The sequence below is a fragment of the Bombus flavifrons genome, chromosome 12 (assembly GCF_040668555.2).
Source record: "Bombus flavifrons isolate JBK064 chromosome 12, iyBomFlav1_principal, whole genome shotgun sequence".
NCBI lineage: Eukaryota > Metazoa > Arthropoda > Insecta > Hymenoptera > Apidae > Bombus > Bombus flavifrons.
The window spans coordinates 11,466,601-11,482,632 of record NC_138453.1 but is presented as its reverse complement, the minus strand read 5'-3'; the positions used below and the strand labels follow the sequence as shown (position 1 = coordinate 11,482,632).

Genomic DNA, 16,032 nt, shown 5'->3' with positions numbered 1-16,032 from the left:
TCTAATGAGTTGTCGTTGGGAAAAAACGGTACAAAAGTCAATATTTTAAAAAACATACATATAAAAAAAGGAAATCATGAAACGTTTCGTACAGACATACTCATCCACCTCTAGGATTATTGCTAAAAGTATTAATCTTTCATTATATACACGTATTGTTAGCCCTTCAACGACGCATGACGTATGCATACGTCCTATTTCTTCGTTATTTTTATTAAAATTTGTTGATAATTTGGTGAAATATTTTTGTATACCAATTTAACTTATCTCGTTTAAACGTTCAGTCTTCGAAACTTCAATATCGAAAGATCGAAATAATTTTCGAACTTTGATAAATCTTTTGAATTTCTCAAATTCAGTGATCAAAGTAGTGTGTCGTTGAAGAGAAAACAATTTACCAAACAGAATGGTTTACGTGTATGTGTTATCTTCCATTTAAGATACATCGAGAAAACAAAATAAATATATTCACCATCTTCGGCAGTGTGAGGTCGATACTCCTCTTCAAAAACTAATATGCTATCGAATAATATGTATGTACAACATTATGTATATACGATGGCCACTGAATGCGTACCAGATATTTCATTTCGATCCTTGCCGAAAAATTACAATCAACGCGAAATTTTGTTTTCTCTAATATCTTACTTGATAATTTACAATAATCTCGATCAGGCGGAGGCTAACTAAAAGATTTACAATTTACGGTCGATAATTGAGTTATGTTTATACGAACCGATGTCGTGAGATAAGAAAATACTAAATACGATTAACAATGTAGTTGTACCCGTAATCATTAACACCCGCGACATCATATAATCTTGGAATTTCCCTAGTTTCTATGTACGAATAATTGGACTTGTTTTCGAACAGGATAAACGCATGGACCAAAATAATAAACAACGTTTTTTCAAAATTTAATCGTCGATTTGTTTATGACTATACTTCAAAATTCAATCCTCGATTTGTTTATGACTATACTTCAAAATTCAATCCTCGATTTGTTTATGACTATACTTCAGAATTCAATCCTCGATTTGTTTATGACTATACTTCAAAATTCAATCGTCGATTTGCTTATGACTATACTTCAAAATTCAATCGTCGATTTGTTTATGACTATACTTCAAAATTGTCGTTTAAACTTCATTGTCTCTGCATGTAACTAAATCATACACTTCTTCCTGAGGGTCATCCTCGTATCAGCTATCCGGAACCTGAAGACAGACAAATTAATTAATAAGCATTAATTAAAAATATTTATATATATTTGGCTATGGGTATTTTAAGTAATCGATCATCCTTACTTTCCATTGTAGTTGGTTGCCAACGTTGTAAAGCTCCTTTAACGATTCCGCCAGCTTTCCAGAATTCTCTAACTCTTTGTATTTACGATACAACTCGAGAGCAGCCCTGGCATCTTCAGTAGAGTCGTGTGTTTCCGACTGAATCTTCTTACCCAAAAAGTGCCACGTAAGAAAACGCAACGATACCATACGATGACGAGGTAAATGAAACAGCAATACTGTGTCTACGACCTGCTCCGGTGGAACGACTAAATTTATTACTCTATGAACAAGAAAAAAACATATGTAAAATCAATATGATTAAGGTGGTATTAGACGTGTTAGTATATTAAAGAGACGAGTGGTAAAAATGTAATAGTTAATGTATATTAAAATCACTTTAAATATAAGTACAGAGATAGTGTATGTCGGTCGTAACCGTCGCCCACTCAATTCTACCGTATGACTCGCTATAATAATTCGCTATGCTGATCGCTATACTGACTCGCTATGTTACTCCGCTATATTGCTCGTTATACTCTTCGCTATACTGATTCGCTCTAAAGACTGATTAGAGAGGATGTTCGTCTATTTATATTGATCGGTGGACTTACAAAAAATTCAAATTTGATTCCGGTTGACAATTACAAAAAACGGCGATGATGTTTTTTGTCCAAAGTTCGTTTACTTTTGAATCTAATAAATCGAAACAGCGTCAACACTAAGGTACAACAATATGAGTTACTCCCGATTCGAATTGTCCTATGACTCATGTGCCGCTACATAATAAAAGCAAAAAGTAATGTAATTACCTAAAATCATTCTTCAGGCCATGACCAACAAACATGATTCCATTATCAACGAGAAATCGTAGTTTTTGGTATGTTGATTTTAGAGTTGTTAAGTGCTTGCTACTAAAGTTTGCGTCCAAATCACCTGGTTGAATCCCACTGAATTTTGTCAGGTAATCTACTACCTGTTCTTGAGTGCTTATGTAATCGTCTATAAAGGGAGTTCCTTCCAGAGGACCTTGGCTGTTTAAGGAATTAAAAAAATATTAAACATAGTGATCCAAAAAATGGCTATACTAATGCAAGAATGATAAGAAAATAGTTAAAAATTATACATACCCACGTATACAAGTTATACGTGCAACAGACATGTGACTTGGTTTTATAGTGGACATTTTTCCATCGCTACGAAGTTCAGACTCTTCCTGATTCAACGTTACAAATTCAGCGTCAATTCCAACTAGTTCACCTATAGAAATAATTTTATCAGTTAATACCATTTTACGTATGTAATTTAATGTCTTTTATTTCTATATTTGATAGAAACCTGTTTTAGGCATTTCGTCGGACGTCAATGGGGTAAACGTGATACCCCTTGTCCCTCCACTGCGAGCGATACATTTATCTTCACCAAATACATCATAGGTAAGCGGACTGACAAATGGTGCTGGTTCAGGTGCAGGTACAGCAGTATAATGAAGGACACATGGAACCTTCCAATCAAGATTGAACCATACCGCTTCTTGCGGTGTCACTGCGGATATACTAAACAAAATAGACAAATTTTCGTTGCAACTTAAAACAAAACTCTATAAAACTAACGAAGAAAGTAAGATTCCAATTTAGAACATTTGTATGCATAGAAAACTTTTCGAAGTTTTCCATCACTCATGCCATCCATACGATTCATCGTCGATTATTCTAGTATCATTGAGTACAGAAAATGAATTACATTTACGTACCAAAAATCGTTAAAAATGTACCACTGCGACACCGCACTGCCAGCCGATCGTTCATGATAATTTGGTCCGACTCGCAATAGCGCAACGATATTCCTCTTATCTTCGTTACTCTTATCATCGATGTAGCAAACCACAGCACTAAGACTATACCGAATTTTGCTTATCTTATCTAAATTTTCATCAGATTTGTTCCCCTTCTCCACATCGTCATTTCGCACTGCGTTAACATGATTTTTAACCACTTTCTCTTCTTCTCCGGAGATCTCAGATTCTTGTATCCTATTATCCCCTTGACCATTTTCTACTATGACGTCATTGACCGTTTTACTACTTTCGTTAGAGTCGCTCTTTGGAGTGCTGATCTTTTCTACGAATAATTCACAATTGCTATCCAAGGAGATCTCTATATCGTGTGGAATCCACGAATGAGAATAGTATAAGTGACTAGGCGGTGTTGTGACCGATTGCGGTGTTGAAGTTATGGGTGGAGTAACTGGTGGCGTTTGTAGATTTTCTAATAAAAAAATTTAAATAAAACAGATCGAAAATGTTAGTTAAGTAAGGTATAATGAAAATTCTGAAAAATTGTAAAATGGATTGTAACTGTACCTGGATCTCTACCAATGTGTCTGAACCTACAGCCAATACGAGTACAATTGTTGCCATATCGACATGGTTTCGCAGTAATGGGGACAGGACTCGAAGATGGACTACTTTCTTTGCCATTTAATACTTTTTGAACGACTATATCCATTTGCGCTTGCCAGAATGCTTTATCCTACAATAGTGGTAATTTTAGAATGTTAAAAGTCATCATGGAAATTAGTATGAGATGCAGTCATGAAAGAACTCTGATGATTAGTTATTAAATTATTCAATGTGTAGGACATGATTAGGAATAATGAGTAACGAAGTATTTCATATCGAATATTATAAATAGTGACATTTTGGAATTGGTAAAATAATATTGGATATTGGTAAAATAATAGTAATTGTAAAACTATCTTTTTCATATTACTCAAGAATATTTTTATATTTATGACTGCTCCCTGTTATAACTGCTAGATTTTTATATGAAACACTTATAATATTGTGTTTGATGTACCTGCTGTGTATCTAAACCACAATTCAGAGCTAATATTTGAGGTAGTTTAGTCAGTTGTCGAGACTGGAGTGTGGGTGTAAACTTCTGACAATTGTCACACCATGCAGGTGTAATTTTCTCGGGTCTTAAACTACGGGTAAGAACACTCGTAAATGGAACTTCTTCGGCTGCAAAGGATAAAAATTCATTCATTTTGTATAATGATAATTGATGTGTATATCCAACATACTTATAGCGTAAATAGTGGCTTACAAGGATGCGTTAATTCTGGATAAACTAAGTTGCATAGCAACATGATGGAATGTTTCGTAGCTTCTTGCCCACATTTGAGACAGCGGTGTATATGCATTTGTTCGGATCCAAACAGACGACTGATCTCTGTCTCTTCATCTCGTACTTCGTTCTCCTCGATAGACTTTTTGCTGCTTTTGTCTATTCGAAATAAATATTTGTATAAGTTTTTTCGAATATCATTATTTTTTTTTGTAGTTTTAAGATAGTATACGTTAGTAATGGAAATTTATAAAAAAAATACATAAAAAAATTCAATAGCCTTTCATGAGGATCTATTTACTAGTATGCTAATTTCAGGAGAATAGTATTTGTATTGGCAACGCATTATTGCTATCCTTTTTTTTTACAAACAATATCGCTATTTAAAATATTCAGATTTTCTTCTTAAAAATATAAAATGAAAAGTTTAATGAATTCATTGGAAATCACAGCAATGCAGACACAAAACAAATTTTTGCGAATAGGCTATGCATTCCCAGAAAACAATGTCATCTTTCCTATAAAAAAGAAGAGGAAGTATAGGTAAAAACAAAATTAAAAAAAAAACGTGCTTAAACAAAAGACTAAAAAACTTTCTGCATAAACCTAGCACAATAAAAAAGAAGAGGATTAACTGGCAACCTCTGTATATCCCAAGAATACAGATATGAAAATACACATAATTTTTATTATTAAAAAAAAGAAAGAAAATTTTTTAAAACTTAAAACTTAAAAACCTTAAAATTTCTTTGTATTCTTTGGATATGTCGCCACAATGGTCAAATAAGTGTAACAAATAATCATATACAAAATGAAAAATAAACACAAAAAGTGCCCAATAAAAAGGTTACACATGAATTGTGTTTACCTTTCGATGTGATCCACATATATTTACCATCCTCCTCCTGTTTTTTCCTTTTCTTCCTTTCTTCTGCGTGGCTTCTATATCTGGAGCCAATATCCTGCAAAATGCTAGGGAAATCCTGTTCGTTATAAACGAACGGAGGACATTTTGGTCCTGATTTAAGCCGAGCAGCTTCCTCTTCCTCCAGTTGCCGTTTCTTTGTTTCCAGAACTTCGTAATGGATCTGATGTAATATAAACCTGTTCCAACTCTGAAATTCAACAGTAGTATTAACATATTAATATTTAACACAGACACAGACGTTCTGTATTTAGAGACATACCTGTATCAATCGCATCAAATTAGTTTTCCTTTTGGCTTCTGGGTGGAGATCGCTGAGTATAAGTCCCAAAGCTGCTGCTTCGGGAACCGTTCTGAAAGCTCGTAGGAAATTGGCTGCTTGACAAGGCAGTCCTCGGGACGTGTCTAACATGTGAAACAAGAACCCTAGCTCACAGGATAGGCAGAATTCTCTTTGGCACGAGTGAGAGAGCAGGGCTATTCTTACAGGTTCGCAATAATAAAGTAACTGGAAAATACGTGATAGACATGAGTATCTGAGCTTGTTTCCCTGCAAGAAGAATAAGCTTTCTGAATATTCATTGTGCTGATTGAACTAAGCTTACCTGCAACATAGCGTTACAATAGCTGTTAGGAAGAGTTGCTTCGAGACCGCAGAAGTTGGTGTGATTATACTGATCAAAATCAAATTCATCGTAACCGAGACGTGAATATTTCAACTCGATTTTGCGATAACGTTTAGGTATGGCCACAAAAGTACCGTCATCTGTTTTTGATCGTGAATCGCCACTGAAAAGCTTTGCGACTACTCCCCGACGTTTTTCCAAATTGTAAGGTATCTGCAAAAGAGGTATTATTTATTTTTCTTCAATCAGTCAAACGACTTTCGCTTTTTCTCTTAAATAAATTTAATAAGATTAAAATTACGATGTACTATATGAACGTGATTTACACCATAAAAAAATAAATAATACCTATTGAATACGCGTGGGACCGAGCCAATAAGTTAGGTTTACGTGTATGTCTTACAACCTTTATTTCACTCAAATACAACTTCCATTATTACATTCTTGAAGGAATATATTCTATATAGGCATTAGATATACTATCGATTATTAGCCACAAAATCATTAAACTAGAACAACCATTCGAACGAAATGCATCGATTACAAACGCTCCAACGCGAAATCAAAGGCAGTAAATAGTGTTCTTCTTGAGATTCAAGACTTCAAAATTTGAAACACGATATGATTTGTTGGAAAGTAGATCAAAACTAAAATTACACCACATACGGAGCTAAAGAGCATAACATAAGCCTATAGAGAGCATATTTTAAATAATTTGTGAAACTATATCGCGAATTATGCAATGCAATATATATGTACATCATTTTAGAACACGTTCATTGTAATTCCTAGATTGGCACATTATTCATATTTGTCTTGATAAAAAGTTAGTAAAAAAGTTATTGCTTTTTTGAAGAAATTGAGGCAGATGCAACCATTGCTCTTCAATAACTGCAATTCTACACAGCCATTAAGGTGCTACTGGTATGCAGACCTTAAAATAAATGTCAATGTTTCTCAACCTTCCAAAGATATTTAGATAAAATTTAGTAAGATTCTTAAAAATTTGAAATTCGGCTCGAGACAAATTTACTAAACGTTTATATTTTATAATAAAAATCTACAGTAACGGACTTTTATCGGTAAAAATAATAGGATTCAGTAACTATATTCATTATATATAAAAAGAATTTTTAATTTTCGACTTCTTTTTTCGCGTAGAATCACCCCCTTTCCGCTTGTACCACCAGTTACAAACCACCCTATATAATTGAAAAATATATTGACTAAAATTAAGAAAAAGACTTGAATATTATATAATACACGTGTCAATGTCCTACTTAGATCTTTTTCTCTTATACATATTATCATACAGGAAATTATTAGAATGTTGTAGACTAGCTTATGAAAATATATCACGATCTTTTAAGGTTGTTCATCGACTACAATATTTATCACGAAATGTTATCAGTCTTAAATCACATCATATTATTCTGGCTTCTCTAAAAAATTGAAAGTATGGAGCTCGAATTCCTTTTCCTTACAATATATCGTTCCGATTGACTGTATCAATTAATACCACCGAGACTATAATAAAGTCGTCAATTAGATTATACTTCTTAGTTATGTTATATAACTAATATTGTCTGATAACTGATTCAATTAATAACAATTAATAACTATATGTGTCAATGCATACAAAAACAACTATTCAGTCACAAGTACATAACTCCCTAAAGACAAACTTTGTTCTTTCTCAGAACTGATTTAAAACTATATAAAGTTAAAGATAAATGAGGACTGTCCACGTTTGGCAGCGATAATTTGTTCTGTTTTACTCCCATTGGTGTAACTGGCAACAAAAAAGTCAAACATCAAGACTAATATGATAGTATAATTTTAAATGGGAGTCATGGAAAACACTGAGAATGAAAGACAGGAAATTCGGATTTTAGGAGAGATTTAGAAGAGTCGGTGAAGAATATTGTACAAGAGTGGGAGAATATTTTTTCCTCACTTGATTTCTGCGGAACGTCTGGGGATTTGGGGCATAACCTATAGTTCCTTGCATCTTCATTGTACGCAATATTTCAGGATCAATCGGTGGTGTTCTTCTGTAAAGACATAAAAAACAAGTTTGGAATTAGTTTTTTTTTATTAACACTACTTGTTCAATTTAATTGTCAGTTATCATTACCTACCTATAAACATTTCTCAAAAATTCCTCTGGCCAATCACTCAACAATGGCTGCCCAGTATAATACATTGGTATCGTACTTAGTGGTGTAATATCATCATCGAATGATATATGTGGAAGTGGCTCAACTGGATCAGCAAATTCAGTTGGTCTGGATAAATGAAAACAGAATCATTGTTCTATGCTTTCTAACTTCAGATGGAATTTTTTTATTTAAAAGATTTAATATATTTACTAACCGAGAAAATGTATTAAACTGGGGCTCGGGTGTATTTGTAGACATAAGATGTATAGAACCTGCCGAATCTCCAAAGCACAGACACTGAGATGTAGAAGATACATCAAAGGATAATATTGCTCCACTATTTGCAACCTATCAATACAAGAAAACTTGTACATTATGTAATTATAGATCACCCTTTTTGCACATATGACATATAACATTTACCTGATACAAGCATGTCACAGATGGCTGTACATTCGCATAGATAGTATCAAGAAGTTGCATTTGTCCCGATGGTGCTACAACAGCTAAACGACTGGAATAGCTGGGTAAGAACTTCAATAGAAGAGGGCACACCAAAGTTGCAACTGGGCTTAATGCTCTCATTTGTCTTAAGTCATATGCCATTAAGAATCTATCTACTGTCAAACCCTGACGACTAAATCAAGAAATTAAATGAGTTAAAAACTTTAATAATTACAATAGTGTATTCAACGATATATTAATTATGGTGTTCTAAATCTTACCAGTTACTGAAACCACAAGTAACAAGGTAATTTCCTTGAACATCAAAGTCACTGAGAGAACCACTGTGAGTATCAAAAGTATGTTCTATTGATAATGTATTTGGATCCCTGAGATCGATTCTTCCAGCAGGATTGCCACAGCATATAAGTCTGCTATGCTGCCTTAAAATTGCACAACCATTTTCCCCTACATGTACCTATAAATACAATATGTTACAAATACATATCCACATAATCATGTTATTCTATCAATAGGGTGAAACTCACTAATCCAGTCTCTTTCCCTCTTGTTAGATCAAAATTGATTATTTTTTCCTGATGACCCCCCATAAGTAATCCTGTTGGTGAAATTTGAAGCATGCATTGCATGTCTATCATATTTGGTGACCTACAAATCGTTTATTTCTATACAAAAAGTTCATAAGTTCATAAATGTCATACAAATACTACAAAATTAACATACATGTGTGAAAATATTGGTATACCACGTCTCAACTGACATCGTAATAAACTCTGTGTCAGAATTAAAATTCCTTCATCTAACGGATGAATATGCCGAATTTCTTGAGTGGCATGAACTTGAAACGAGGTGTACTTTTGTAAACCAGGCCCATAATAAGACGTCACATGACCCTATGAAACATTGTTCTTAGTCAATGTAATTTTAATAATTATTTAATAAATATCATAGTGTAACACGTATTAGATGCTATTTTAATCATACGAATTACATAAAGTAAATGATAAAAGTAAAAAAATGTATAATTTGTTATCTAGATAATAAATGTTATAATACCCCTTGATTTCCCATCCACATGAGCTCTTCGACATTGTCAAAGGTGACAGTGGAAACTCCAAATCTATCCCCCCCATCAGCAAGTACAGTACGAGTTTCATGAAATTCAGCCCCAGCAAATTCTTCTCCAAATTGCTCTGTTGCAGGTACATACTCATCACCAGTTAAAACATAATTTGGTTCTTCCCCTGTAATGAAAGATGAGAAAAGATGTTGACAATGGAAATTCTTGATGTTGTTTCAATATCAGTCAATATCATTAAACATAACTTGTGACAACATTTGAACATTGAATATAGGTTACAGATTATTAACGTCGATTAATCTTTGTTATCATTGTTTATGAATTGTAATATTTCTGCCTGAATGAGCGCCTCTAAATTTCACAGTTGAAAACAACAACATCACAGCTGATTTGAATCGCGTGTCTAACCTTTGAATTTTGCAAGATTGTTTTGGGTCGAACAGCTGATCGGAACTAAGCATCATGTACCGAAAACAGCGGAAAGAGTGGGAGTAACCAATAACGGTTTATTGAATTGGTGGACAAGAATTAATGAGACAAAAGATATTACGCGATACTAACGGCTAATGGGACGCCAGATCGCGCACCATGATTCGAGCAACGAGTGTCATAGAACAAAGAGGTTTCGCGCCTTTTCGAGTCTTCCGAATCTTGGGACGTAAAGATCACATTTTGATGTAATCGAATTCATTTTGCCGCCTTCGGAAGAGAAAAAGAGTGTTAAAATGATATATATAAAATACTTACAAAGGAGTTGTTGTTCGTTAACACCACTATCGGCCGTGGCCTGTATGGACGGGTTGTAGTGGCCCAAAACTGAGTATTCCATAATATTCCCGTCTTCAGGTCGTTCGATTTTGAAACATGAAATTACCGTTAGTACGAAGATAGCCGTAGAATCGTTGCTCCAATGATCATTCTCTTTTCATAGCACAATTTTGGACACGCACACGCACGTACCGTAGTCGCCTTGGCAACTGTGCAACAAGCGAAACACTTCGTCACGAATATTCACACTTTTCTCGATATCAGCCGATTTGAACTAATGAAAATTATAGTTAACACGACACTTCCTACACTTGTTTATCACAAGACATGAATCGACCTACTCATCGAACAACCTTTAATTCATGATTGCCCTTTTCTACGCGTTCACCCTTATATAGCTTTATTGTGGCTGAAAGATGTCGCCACCCGCTGCTTCGCGCGTCAATCAATACTGCCAATAGCAACGACGCAAAAATCCCTATATTTCATTATTCGCTTAGTTGCCGCCCTAAATATTGTAGAAGAAAGGCGCGAAGCTGGAGAGAAAATTTAACAAAAATTACGTTTAAAGGAGTTAGAAATCGATGGAACTGACGGAGAAAAGTATATAATTCAAATACTTTTACGATTTCATGAAATTCTTATGTTAAAGGAATAATTGAAAGTAATAGAGCAATTTTATGAATGAATTTTCAGGCCAGACGGTGTCTGCGATTGAAAAACGTTCGATTCTGCTCATATATCAGTCATGCTACGCAAAAGAGTAAGTAAAATAAAAAAATAATATTCATAATTATATCGTGGATATGTTTGAAATGCACTATAAATTCAAATCACTAAGATATATGTATGTGTACTTTTGAGAAATATTTTGATAATTATTGTTCTAAATTCATAACGACACTTGTATAAAGCCATCTTGATATGTTGCTTTGCCTTTTGTAATAAGATTCGAATTTATTTAACATTATATTAAAAAATTTTAACTATTGTTTCTTAATACATCCATCGACAATATTAAAGTTAATGTAATGCGTTTTGTTTTTTTAAAAATATCGTGAAAAGATATAATCCTATAAGATATTACTATAACGACATTCATAATTAGGTTAATTATAAAATACGTTATTTTCAACTGTAAATTATACAATTTTCGCTTAATTATCTGAATATGCTATTCTTTGCTTCTTGAAACGCGTTTTCGTATAAAATGATTCGAGTAAAGAATGGAAGAATTTATTTGTCAGACATCGATATACATATGTACATATATATATATATATTTCACAATTTTTGATTAACGTTTTACATATTACGTGAGAAACGATGAAAATCACAGAAGTGTCGAAGTATTCGCTGTTTAAAAGGAGGTACGGTTATTAATATGAAAATATGTATCGAAGAGAATCTCTAACTTTTTTCCAAAATACATTCATATTATATTTTGATTAGTTACACACGGTCGTCGCTTTGTATAACAATATCGTATACAAGAGAGTACGAGTAGATTAGATGTATTAGCCGTGTTTATTCATTTTGCACTTTGATTTTAATTTTGCGATTACCTATTCTCAAAGACGCTTTCTACGGGTGTATTACCTAAAAAGAAAGAAATGATATCATTGCATTAATTAATTTTCATGGAAAATATGTAGATTTAGATCATCGATAAAAAAAAAAGAAACAAAAAAATGAGCATGGGCCATTTTCAATATTACGACATAGCGTTTTATTCTATTATACGTTTTTAAATATATTTATTGTATGTAATATTCATTTATACGATATTTTAATATTCATTTGGGAAAGAAAAGAATATTAAAATAGAAGCAATATGTAAAAGTTACCTTATAGAGAACAAAAACGATTAAAATTATGGTTGGTGGGACGGTAGCAGATTTGTTGTTGATTTTAACAGCGGGGGCGGGGGGAGATTTAGAAGATTGTTTGCTACTGTAAAATTTCTGTTAAGTAGACAGAATTGTAAAATATGAACAGGAAGAAACAACGATTTCATTGGAAGTCCTTTTGGGTTGTTTCACGAAGTAGTAAGAAGTCTCAAAAAATTCGTGGACATAATCGTTGTGCGATATGTAAGACCTAACAAAACAATTTGAAATCGTGTTATTCATTAAAAATCTTTTTAGTCACATTTACAATGTTTTTGAAAACGTACCATTCAGTCTAAGACGTGTACCCTGTTAGTGTTAACGCGAATGAATTTTCAAAGAATTCAATTGATCGACCTTACTGAAACGGAAGTAAAATATAATTTAAGTTGTTAATATACGAGTTTAAGTTTGTGAAAGTTACTTCTGCATAAATGCAATTTATTACCGATGATATATAGATTCGATTAAATCAGCAACACTTGAGAAAGAATTTCGATTCTACTTTTCCAATGGATCTTCGTATTGCCTTGAATCGTTACCTTTAATGCCGTCGAATCAGGCGTGTGCGATGATGAAGGGCGCTCATGAGGATTCCGACCTCTTCGTCGGATTCGGCCGATTGGCGTCTCGATTTCCGATTATTCGGTGTTCCACTGACCGATCCAGAGTTTTGTTTAGATGGTTGCGTTGGGAATGACGAGCGACGGATAAGAGGCGGCGGTCTCGCACCTACGGTTCGATTTAGTGCCATTTATGTTAAACGATACGTTTATGTAGGCTAATCGAGCTGGTCTAATTATACGGCTACCTAATAGGCGTAAAGCAGATCGATGCATTTCGAAAGATCTCGCACTCTTCATTGGGTACCTCGGTAGGAATCTCCTCTGAACGGATAACTCGACCATGGACGTTTTTCTTGAGCTGATACTATCTGCCTTAGACGAGTCCTTATGCGTTTTTTAAACATATATATATATATACATGTTTGTATACTCGTGTCGTATTGTTTTTCATATATATTTATATATACTTTATGCAACATAGAATAGGAAAATGCATTTCGGTGCGCGTGAAATCAATCAGTGTAACGTTTCGTTGCATCCACTTTTACAAAAATATGGTTCTACTTGTTAACGTGATATGACATTACACGTCCATACTGTATGTGATTAACTAGTATCGTATGCTACAGTATCTGTTTGCGGTAGTGTCTAATCTGTGATACTAAGAATTTATTTAATGACACTTCTACTTCTAGAAATTCTCTATTCTATAACATTTCGTTCTTTAAATACCTTAGTCAATCAAGATTCTCTGTGTACTATGAATCTACACAGACCATAGTCGCAACCAAGAAATTCTAGTTCGCATATTACTATTACTTTCATCGATGTCTTTTTTTTTTTTTTTTTTTATTCTTTAAATCGATATTCTACTATTATAGCTTTCAAGGAACATTCATGTCGAATGTTTCGTTAAACGAGCATCTCTATCTCTGCCTCTTAAATGTACCTGTAACGTATCTACACTGATTGGATTTGCAACGACGAGAAATATAATCGTTAAAAATGGTGCGTTATAAAGATCACGGAATGGATATATATCACTATCTGGATCAAAGTTACAAGATAAACTAGTGCGGTTTCCGCTGTAATACCTTATCTCTAGCGAAACGTATTCGCAATACTTCAACGAGAGCAGCGATTGCTGAAATGAGAAGCATCGTCACGAGAATGTGTCCGGCGACCAGAACCGATTTCGTTCGACGATCTTTCCCACTTTCTTCAACTTTTTCCGTCGAATTTTCACCGACGATCTCCTTCAATACCTTGGACGTTTCATTATTCCCTTTGTTAACAGGTTCGCTCTCGACATCTCCGTTATTTTCCTCCTTCGTGTCGTTAATCGGACAGATTCGCGTGTAAGTACAATTTCCATCGTAATCACTTTGAAAAACCGATATCAATCTGTCTTCGTACTCGAACCTTGGACAGCGTCTCAACTTTCGATGATCCACCGGGATTATTATCGCTTCGACTGTTACGTTCTCCGTCGTTTGTATCGTAGTATTTTCGCCGATCGTTTCGTTTCGACTGTAATAATTCGTGTTCAAGAGCAATCGCAATGGCAAGGAAAGCAACACCCCGAAGATGGTTAGTATAACGAGAATGCTGACGTTAATGCCCATCGAAATCCGCTTCTCGGACATCTTGACAGAAGCTTGTAACCGAATCGCGTTCACAGCTCGTTCCTCGTACGTTCCTGCATCTTGCATGATTGCACCGCGTTGCATTCGAAGGCCAGGGTTTTCGCGCTCATGTCGAGTCGTTTCGTTCGCTCGACACCTTCCACCATCCACCGCGGCTTTTACTCCAGTTCAGATGGTCGGCACTCGAGACGAGGGTGTAAGAACTTTCGAATTGTTATCGGATGAACGACAATGGGATCGGCCACGATATATATCTCTTTCGTTCAGACGCAACTGTTGCGCATTCTGTTGTGACTGCAGTTTCAAGTGAACCTGGATGTCGGTTGATATTGATTTCCAAGCAGAAGCGGCCGCGTACGCGCAAGTCTCGCGGTACCTCGCCTCCGTTCGAGGAAACTACGAGTTGGCGGTAATTAGATGACGTTTAAATTGACCCCTGTATTAAACAATCAACGCTTACGCAGGAATTGCGCTTGTTCGAGTTTGCATTAACGTAATCGATCATACGCTCGATTATTTCTTGTACTGTGCCTACGTAGCTTGCAGTAAATTAATATGTGAATTATTAGACGTCTGGTAGTTGCACAGTTATCAGTAAATGTGGTATAAATGTATGGGTTTTATCGAATTCTTAATTCATTAAGTGGCTTGCATTTTTCATCCTAGGAACATTTAGAAACACGGAATGTATTCTAGGGACATAGAAATTGTTTGAACTCTTCCGAATATGAAATCCTTCGGTATTTGGAGTGGCCGTTTATGACTCGGACAACACATCTAATTGTTTTGGAAAAATCCGAATTTCTTATTTCGCAAGTAGTAAACTTTACGATGCTGACCTTACTAACAAGTTAATAAACACCCCAATTTCCGAAGGGTCAGGTCTAAAGTAAACATCTGGCATGAATCAGCAATACCGTAAGGTATGCATTCATGAGAGTACAGGATCGCAAAATTTGAATAGATTCCCATCCCATAAAATCCATGGAAAGTCCGGGGTAGAAGATTAATATATAAGGAACAAATAAAACTTCTTGAAAGAGTATTGACAAAGTCTAATAGCGGTCTTCATTATAGCGTCATATTCTTCGTGTTATACTATACCGTATTTTGAATCTTAACTTGCAAATACATAGCATAAAGATACTACTACTCGACATCTTTAATTTACCTTCACCTTGAACGTTAATCTCGTTCAAGGTTCGCGATATCAACCGATTAGTTGGAACCTGACTGATCGTCATTTAGTTGAGAATTCGCAACAGAAACGGCTTGTAAAAAAAAATGCAATCTGCTGGTAGGAATAGGGCGATTGTTTTGAAAATTTTATTACGCATGGTATAAAGACAAAAATGTATTACGTCTGTTGAAATTATTCATCGATGCAAATCGTGTTTCTGCCTATAAAATTTGAAAAGAATATGCGTGTAATAGTAACGTGGTTTGTTGACTTTTTCAAAATTGCCATTGGACCTTGATTAGCTATC

The 16,032-nt window shown here is 34.6% G+C and overlaps 2 protein-coding genes across 4 annotated transcripts; both read right to left on the bottom strand.

The window, feature by feature from the left end:
* Positions 1-387: 387 nt before the first annotated feature.
* On the bottom strand, positions 388-10,881 carry PAN2 (PAN2-PAN3 deadenylation complex catalytic subunit PAN2). Of its 2 annotated transcripts, none has more exons than XM_069124827.1 (21): positions 10,424-10,881; positions 9,652-9,839; positions 9,319-9,488; positions 9,123-9,243; positions 8,856-9,052; positions 8,554-8,767; positions 8,345-8,478; positions 8,110-8,256; positions 7,926-8,022; positions 5,948-6,181; positions 5,605-5,850; positions 5,286-5,532; positions 4,397-4,576; positions 4,145-4,311; positions 3,649-3,817; positions 3,040-3,553; positions 2,625-2,842; positions 2,417-2,546; positions 2,099-2,320; positions 1,308-1,569; positions 388-1,217 (listed from the first exon to the last, which is right to left on the bottom strand). In XM_069124827.1, the coding sequence occupies exons 1-21, from the start codon at positions 10,503-10,505 to the stop codon at positions 1,203-1,205; spliced, it is 3,954 nt and encodes a 1,317-aa protein (XP_068980928.1). In that variant the 5' UTR covers positions 10,506-10,881; the 3' UTR covers positions 388-1,202. The 2 variants fall into 2 exon arrangements, with proteins under 2 accessions (XP_068980928.1, XP_068980930.1); XM_069124829.1 differs by having other exon boundaries at positions 5,313-5,532; positions 10,424-10,877.
* A 777-nt stretch (positions 10,882-11,658) lies between these two features.
* Positions 11,659-14,878, bottom strand: LOC138185687 (uncharacterized). 2 transcript variants are annotated; one of them, XR_011174700.1, is made up of 6 exons: positions 13,994-14,877; positions 13,145-13,283; positions 12,876-13,065; positions 12,621-12,694; positions 12,292-12,544; positions 11,659-12,043 (listed from the first exon to the last, which is right to left on the bottom strand). XR_011174700.1 is itself a non-coding variant. In XM_069124830.1 (4 exons), exons 1-3 carry the CDS (start codon positions 14,627-14,629, stop codon positions 12,878-12,880), a joined length of 963 nt encoding a protein of 320 aa, XP_068980931.1. In that variant the 5' UTR covers positions 14,630-14,878; the 3' UTR covers positions 11,659-12,043; positions 12,876-12,877. The 2 variants fall into 2 exon arrangements, 1 of the variants encoding a protein (XP_068980931.1); XM_069124830.1 differs by lacking the exons at positions 12,292-12,544; positions 12,621-12,694 and having other exon boundaries at positions 13,994-14,878.
* Between the last annotated feature and the right edge of the window lie 1,154 nt (positions 14,879-16,032).

Excerpts from the sequence above, each read along its gene's own strand:
- PAN2 (XM_069124827.1), bottom strand. The coding sequence starts at position 10,505 with ATGGAATACTCAGTTTTGGGCCACTACAACCCGTCCATACAGGCCACG. Across the intron at positions 6,182-7,925 it reads AGACGTTCCGCAGAAATCAA|ATACCTTACAATTTGGAAAA; the intron begins GTGAGGAAAAAA and ends CCTCTTTTGCAG. Across the intron at positions 4,312-4,396 it reads TCCAGAATTAACGCATCCTT|CCGAAGAAGTTCCATTTACG; the intron begins GTAAGCCACTAT and ends TATCCTTTGCAG.
- LOC138185687 (XM_069124830.1), bottom strand. The coding sequence starts at position 14,629 with ATGCAACGCGGTGCAATCATGCAAGATGCAGGAACGTACGAGGAACGA. Across the intron at positions 13,284-13,993 it reads TACGTTTCGCTAGAGATAAG|GACTCGTCTAAGGCAGATAG; the intron begins GTATTACAGCGG and ends AAAACGCATAAG. Across the intron at positions 13,066-13,144 it reads ATCTGCTTTACGCCTATTAG|GTGCGAGACCGCCGCCTCTT; the intron begins GTAGCCGTATAA and ends ATCGAACCGTAG.